Source organism: Penaeus japonicus, unplaced genomic scaffold, assembly GCF_977035675.1.
Source record: "Penaeus japonicus unplaced genomic scaffold, GWHDUDI00000001_assembly GWHDUDI00000030, whole genome shotgun sequence".
NCBI lineage: Eukaryota > Metazoa > Arthropoda > Malacostraca > Decapoda > Penaeidae > Penaeus > Penaeus japonicus.
The window spans coordinates 18,857,417-18,864,916 of record NW_028234432.1 but is presented as its reverse complement, the minus strand read 5'-3'; the positions used below and the strand labels follow the sequence as shown (position 1 = coordinate 18,864,916).

Here is a 7,500-nt window from a genome sequence, read left to right as displayed (position 1 = left end):
GCGATTGGTTAGAGTGGAGTGAGAGGCGGAGCGTAAGGGAGGGTGGGTGGAGCTCGGAGGCGGCCATCACAGTCCGGCAGCGAGAGGGGCGAGCGAAAGAACTCCTTCAGTCAGTCGAGCGCGAGCGCAGTGACAGTAACGTTGTGTGGTTTCGCTGTGGACTTACCAATACATCCGTTAGACATTCTAGTGGCCAAGATGACGGTGGAAGTGTGTACACGGGTGGGTGTGCGGGTGTCAGCCACCCCTGGGGCCATGAAGGACGAGTCTCAGCCTGGAGGTGGAACATCTCCAGCCCACGAGACTTCAGAGGCGCCCACGCCTAGACCCAAGTTTATGATCACTGACATCCTCGCTCAACACAAGCCGCCTACTCCAGCACACAGCGAGTGCTCTGCGCCGCCCACGCCCACCATCGAAGAACCAAAGGACCTGAGCCTCACCCGCCCTCATCCCGAAGACGAAGACATAGATCTCGAGGGCGACGCCAGCCACGACGAGGACGACCCCGATGCCCACGAGACAGGTGAGGACGACTTTCGCGTCTCGGTAGTTTAGTTCAGGTGATGCGAAGACATGGAAATCCTTAGGTTTAGAATGATTAGAACTATTTGTTTGGCTACTATTCTTAGAACCTCGATGCACAGAAAGGGGCGTTTTTAAGACACACTCTGATTTACGAGCGAACTCAGAGGTCTTTCGGCAGGTAAGTGGAAGAAGACCTTGCTAATCTAGGAACGTGCAATTCACAATCACTACGAACTTTTTCTTTTGTCTTTGAATGTTCAGTGCGATATCGGCTGTGGTTAGCTTTCGCTCCCGTAGCACAAGATACCCGATTCTCTTGACGGGCGTTTGCATGAGAGGCTTTGGTTATTCGCACGGCATTTCAATCTGCAACGGACGTCGATCACGATTCATGGACACATTTCCACGTGGCCCTTTGATAGAATCGTGATGGACATGATGAATATTATAATTACCCTCGTCTAGCTTTGTGAGCGTACGAGGTCTCAACTCGCGTGAGTACGTGCGTGTGTGTGATAAGCTTAATGATTTAAATCGTTTGTGTGGCTGTAGCAAACGCTCACATTTTTGGCACAAGTACAAGCACGCAACGACACGCGAACTCCCTATCGGCGTCTGTTCGTCTGTTGCATCCAATAATAAATAAAAAAAAAGAAATAGTAATTCCATAATTCTTCGAATAATTCAAGCGCATCACACTTCCAGAGAGTTTCATTTTCTCATCAGCCATTCTCTTGTTAAGTTCACTAAATCTCGGGGTCCCGCTATGCCACAAGGAAAGGCCATTAAAGCATTCAATACCAACAACTCATCGCCGATAGAACACCCGTGACAATGGGCGGATCGAGATATGCTTGGGATTACAACATTGAGTTAGCCCTCTGCAAAATTGATCCAGTATTTGTCACCCGGCGGGATTTAATGCCGATGGGGCTTTCTTTGATACCATTCATAAAGTATAGACGCAAGTGAAATGGCCAACGAACCCCGCGGTTGTAAAGAACCATTCAATTTCAGTCTGCAAAGAAAATGACGCATTGATAAGCGAGGCCGATAGCAACTGATGGACGGGATGATCAGGGTAAATTTCGCACATAGCTATTGGGAGATTTTCTTTTTTCCTTCGTTCTTGCATTGCTTTGTGTTGCTTCTGGATATGTGTTGTATATAGACCGGAGATTCTTGGTAATATTTACGGGCTTTTTGTATCGTCTATTATTTCATATTGTTTACTTGTTAACATGTAAAACGATAAGGTATATATCATATATGCAAATGTAATACAGAACCGTTAGACGCACAGAACACGAAAGACTCCTAAATTGTTTGATTAGTGTGTCCGTAAATTGGACACTTAACTTCAAGTCGATACAGTAAACGAAATCAGAAACTCCCAACAAACCAAAAAGAATATTTGATCGTCGAATGATATCGGAAAGTGAACACTCAGATCCTCACGCGATAAGTTAGTGTGATAATGTCCCAAGAAAAAAAAGAAAAAGAAAAAGAAAAATCTCGGAAGCTCGAAAGTAAGTGCGCTTCATTATGAAAGTATTACGTTGAGGTACTTACGGCATGAATAAACTATGCGTCGCTAGTAGCATATCGATATTGTGCAATGGATGTTACTCAGATATGCAGTGGCCTTTCCTTGCACGGCAGTCACCAAGAAGGTACAGATTTCACCCATTACTTCGTTGCGATTCGGTATTTCTCCTATTCTACTGCCGTTTTCTCTTGCTCAAGTCAAACAAGAAAAAGGAAGAAGAGACAGGCCATGAAAAGTCAATTCATCACAAGACCAACAAGTTCTTCACTACAGATAAACACACAAAACATAGACACTCGCACACGCACGCACACACGCCCCTGGCCGCCGACATATGATTACCTTTCGGCAGAAGTGTAATCGAGTATTCAGCGCAATGTTGATATAAGACAGCTATACATTTATTGCTCTTGAATAATAAATACTCGCGTGTGTCGGCCAATTTGTGACAATTGCCTTAGTACCCGCAAAGTCTCTGAGCGACTCCGAGCTACACGGGCGTATGTCCCGTGGCTCAGGGTGTGGGGTAAGGAGCACCACGATGTGCGTGTGTGTGTGTGTGTGTGTGTGTGTGTGTGTGTGTGTGTGTGTGCGTGCGTTCGTGCGTGGGTGTGTACGTGCGCGCGCGCGCGAATACGCCCGAAAATCTGAGACGCAGGACCAGCGAAACACATGCTTGGCTTCTCCAATCTGTCTTGATGGCTCTGATATCAATTGGTGAATCATAGATGACACTCGATATGGACATTCAATTCCTCACCCTTCCTTGCCTGGACGCCCCCAGGCGATAAAAGGAAGGAGAGTGAGAAAAAAAAGGAGAGAGAGAGAGAGAGAGAGAAAAAAAAAACACGAAAATTGCCATTTGTTCAAGTTGGTAATACTTCGCCGTCACGAACAACGAGGAAGGCAAGAGCGACGCGCACCTGTAAAAGACCGAATTGGGGATAAGCGAACCCTAAACTGTAGCCCTGAACACGGCACGAATGAACGCCGGGATAAATAATGCAGCGGTGATGACCAGTTGTCTGTCGGCCGAAAGGAAGCAGAATAATCATTCCTTTCTTTGCTTACTCTTCTTCCTCCCCCCCCTCCTCCCTTTCACTACCCTGTCACATAAAATCCCTTCCGCTGATTCACCCTCAGGCTCGGTCAAGGGTCTGACCCCCCCCTCCCCGTGTTACCGATCAATCGATATTCTATCAGTCTTCGTAGTATATTGGCACTCACTATATATATATATATATATATATATATATATATATATATATATATATATATATATATATATATATATATATATATATATATCCTGAGTGGCGAGGGTGTCAGGGAGAGAAGGCTTATTGTCTTGCAAAGACCCCCATATGAGTTGCAACACCGGAACGTCATCCATTGCAGTGTGCCACGCCTCCAAACATGTTGGATTTGTAACTCACAAATATTAGCCTTGTGTAAAATATACATGGACTAGGTATTTGATATCAAGATAATTTACACTTGCAGCTATGTATTTATTATAGAAGGAAAAGGCACGCTTAAAAATTATAGTCACTTTGATATTTTGTCACCAGGTGTTTTTGATCATAATTTCGCACATAAATAAAGCTATCGCGCAGTAACTTTACTCGGGTGTTAATTATATCATAAAGCAACAACCGTTGTCCTTTCATTGTTTTCTTTCTGTTTTTATTTTAGTTATATAAATTCTTTTATTACACTCTTCCTCTAAAATTAATATCAATAAACATAACCCGCCCCGCATCCCCTCCAGTAAAGCTTACGATGATCATGATCTATTGCAGTGCCGAGAACTCACTATATTAACCCCATACATAAATACAACAAAGCTCTCCACGAGCGAAAAAAAAGTTCTCAGGAGTAACGTTTATCGAAAGAATGCAAACTATGATATGAATATGACCCACAATCAAACTAATCACGCAAACACGAGCCGTAAATAGGAGTGTGGGTTGCGTGTTGCTAAGTAAAGGGTTGTTTTAAAAGGCAAATCATTCTTTCATTTTTTTTTACCCAACTTTGTATTCCACGCTGGAATTTCAAAGTCAGAGTCTGTATGTATGTATGTATGTATGTATGTATGTGTGGAAGAACGCTTGTATGTGTATGTGTTGATGAATATGTATGTGTGATAGCGTGTGTAAACGTTTTACTGTGTGTAGTGCCTGGGTATTAAAGGCCACGCAAACTGTTGCACGCTTTACTGGATTAACTCGCCTAATTATAGTATCACCCGTGATAAATATAGACCCCAGAATGCTTCAGGAAAAAGTCAGAGCACAAACGTTCAAACGTTCGTGAAAACTGATTGATATGATATATTATGAATTGATTTTTGATGGGACAAAGTCTATCCTTTTCTTTACTACATCCCAAAGCAGCAATGAAGAGAATTGTCTAGGAAAGTAATCAGGTAAATTATTATAATCTTTCCGTTTCGTTTTCACTCACTTTTTCGCCATGATTTGCGCAACTTCTCTCTCTCTCTCTCTCTCTCTCTCTCTCTCTCTCTCTCTCTCTCTCTCTCTCTCTCTCTCTCTCTCTCTCTCTCTCTCTCTCTCTCTCTCTCTCTCTCTCTGTTCCCCCTATTTGCCAGCAGATTAACATCATGTTGATTAAACCAATAGATATATAATCTCAAGCAATGGATTTGTCACTATCAGACCACCATTATCTCGTTTTCATGTCAACATATCGATCATCTATGAAGGATTATGGAAATGACATCCGATATGATTTTTCAGGGCTTAGAATCCTTACGATTAAGGATGGATTTATTCGCGTTTCCTTGATTAGTATTTTTTTATCCTTGTATCGCGTGATTTAATGTCGTTGATAACGACCATAATCTCAGAGGATTGAAATAAAACCAACACTACAAGGTCGTAAGAAACCCGCGATTTCACCCTCGTAATTTCCGATGGAATTACTGGCCTTTTGTGTCGATATGGACGGCCTCGGACGCGCGCCGGGAGGGACATATATACATATATATGTGTGTGTGTGTGTGTGTGTGTGTGTGTGTGTGTGTGTGTGTGTGTGTGTGTGTGTGTGTGTGTTTGTGCGTGCGTGCGTGTCCGTGCGTTTCTGCAGTGAGAGAAACAAACATCCACATATAAACACTTACATCAACCTCCGCCACTCGCCCCCCCCTCCCCCCCGTGGGCCGTGCTATATCCGGACGAAGCCTTATAAACCGTCGGTGGAATTTAATTGATTCTACGGCAGAGTCGGGAGACCACAGGGTCTTCATAATCAATTAAGACAACTTCCGGCTTTCCGCTCCCTCCTTCCCTCCTTCCCCTACCCCATACCCACCCACCCCGCCCCAGTCTAACCTTGGAGGCGTCGCGTTACTGGCGGTCGACGCGTTTAGCGACTCCAGCGGGCTTCCGGCAGGATTTATTTCGGGGGCTTCATCCTCGGCATCGACACGCGCACGCCACAACACTGGTTGAATGACTACTTTTGCAATTATTTTCGATCTGTCTTATATTCTCTGTAGGTTTAAAATCTCAGTTAAAGAACTGTATCCACGCGTGCGTATTTTTTTTTATAGATATTTATGTTTATTTATAGACACGTAGGGCTATTTATAGTGTTCCAGCTCCCCCCTCTCCCCCTCTTATTTTCAGTCCGGGTTGGCTCGATCGCCCAAACCACACAAAAACAATTTTGCATGCTTGTCGATCGTAAGTACATGTTTACTCGCGGATAAATAAGGCATTAATATTTAGAGGGGTCGTGAATAACAATGTATGAGATACGCCGTGGCTTTGGCGAAGCGGCGGCGGTGGACACTGTTACCAATTTATGGTCGCGTTCTCGCGTCACAGTTACATCGCGGGCTCTTTTGATAGGAGAGAGAGAGCGAGAGAGAGAGAGAGAGAGAGAGAGAGAGAGAGAGAGAGATATGCATCCTTGGTTTTAATCTTATCAAATGGAGGAATAACAAGATAGGTAATGAACAGAGAAAGGGAGGATAATCTTGCTACCTCGACGTGTATTCCCTTCGATCTCCTTTCTAGTAGGATTCATGCTTTCCTCTTCCTATTTCATGCGATCGACCGACAGAGAAGGGGATTTCCTCGAGGGTTGGCACGTGGCAACACTGAGGCCCACAGATGAGCGTCACTAATGGAGATGGGACAGTAATAGGGGATGTGGCTGTAGTTGACGCTTAAGTGGTTTATAGTTGTCGCTTAAGTAGGATATGGTCGGACCAATATGGGAATGGTATTAGTCTGCTGATCTATTTCGGAAATGGAATAAAATCGTGCCGGGGGATCGGGGAGAGGAAGGGGGTGGGGTGGGGGGGGGAAGGATGGATATTTGCCACAGAGGGGAGGGACGGGAGAGGCATAGCTAACTGTGGTTCCGGCTTATGGATTAACCCACACGTGCAGTGGTAGGCGGAGGGGGTGGAATGGGGAGGGGGGGGGGTAGCGGAGTAGAGGGTCTTTGGGCAATGTGTTGTTGAAAGTTTTCGCTTGGATTTGTCTGTCCTTTCCGCGAATAGGGTTGATGTAATTGCTTAATGTAGGGCCTGCTGTGAAACCACAATGGACTTGTTTACACGAATTGTCGGCAAAGGCTTTTTGTACCCCTTTCGATGTGATTCCTCTCTCTCTCTCTCTCTCTCTCTCTTTCTCTTTTTCTTTCTCTCTTTTTCTCACTCTGTCTCTGTGCCTGGTTCTCATTATATCTATCTATATATACATCTATAAATCTTTCCCTCCTTTGTCTCTCTCTCTCTCTCTCACTGGTTTTCCCCCTTCCTCTCCATCCATTGCTTCCCCCCTTTAACAACTCTCCCCTTAACCGCGCCGTTGACACCCGTGCTAAAAGGATCATCGGAAGGGTCCCTTTGCCTCTCTCCGCTGCCGTCGCGTCGCCGCCTCTGCCCGCGGCGCTGGCAACACCCCCCCCCCCCTCGCGAGAGGAAGGAGGATGTGAGCGGAGATGATGAAGGGGAAATTTGTATTTGCATTTTGTATTTTTAAGTTTCATGGTTTAGAAAAAATAAATGATGTACTAATGATGTGTCTTTTCCGTCTACAGAAAACAATGAGGGATGTTCCGACGGTTCCGGCCCCCCGCCGCTCAAGAAGCAACGCAAAGCCCGCACAGCCTTCACAGACAACCAGCTGCAGACGCTGGAGAAGAGCTTCGAGCGGCAGAAGTACCTGAGCGTGCAGGACCGCATGGAGCTGGCGGCCAAACTCAACCTCACCGACACGCAGGTCAAGACGTGGTACCAAAACAGAAGGTAAGCACTCACAGAGAGAGTCAAGTACACAGTCATGCAATTCATAAATATAGAATACAAGCGATTGCATATATTTTTCGATGACAGCGTCGGTTCACGTTACTAACAGACCGCCTTCCTCCTCCCCAGGACCAAG

The 7,500-nt window shown here is 45.2% G+C and overlaps 1 protein-coding gene across 1 annotated transcript in view; it reads left to right on the top strand.

The window, feature by feature from the left end:
* Positions 1-83: 83 nt before the first annotated feature.
* LOC122246677 (uncharacterized) overlaps positions 84-7,500 on the top strand; it is an 8,881-nt gene continuing 1,464 nt past the window's right edge. The window contains exons 1-3 of the mRNA XM_043005391.2: positions 84-526; positions 7,157-7,364; positions 7,494-7,500. The exon at positions 7,494-7,500 is cut by the window's right edge and continues 1,464 nt beyond it. Of these exons, the coding sequence (XP_042861325.2) occupies positions 199-526; positions 7,157-7,364; positions 7,494-7,500 (543 nt within the window). The 5' untranslated portion in view covers positions 84-198. The remainder of the gene's footprint in view (positions 527-7,156; positions 7,365-7,493) is intronic.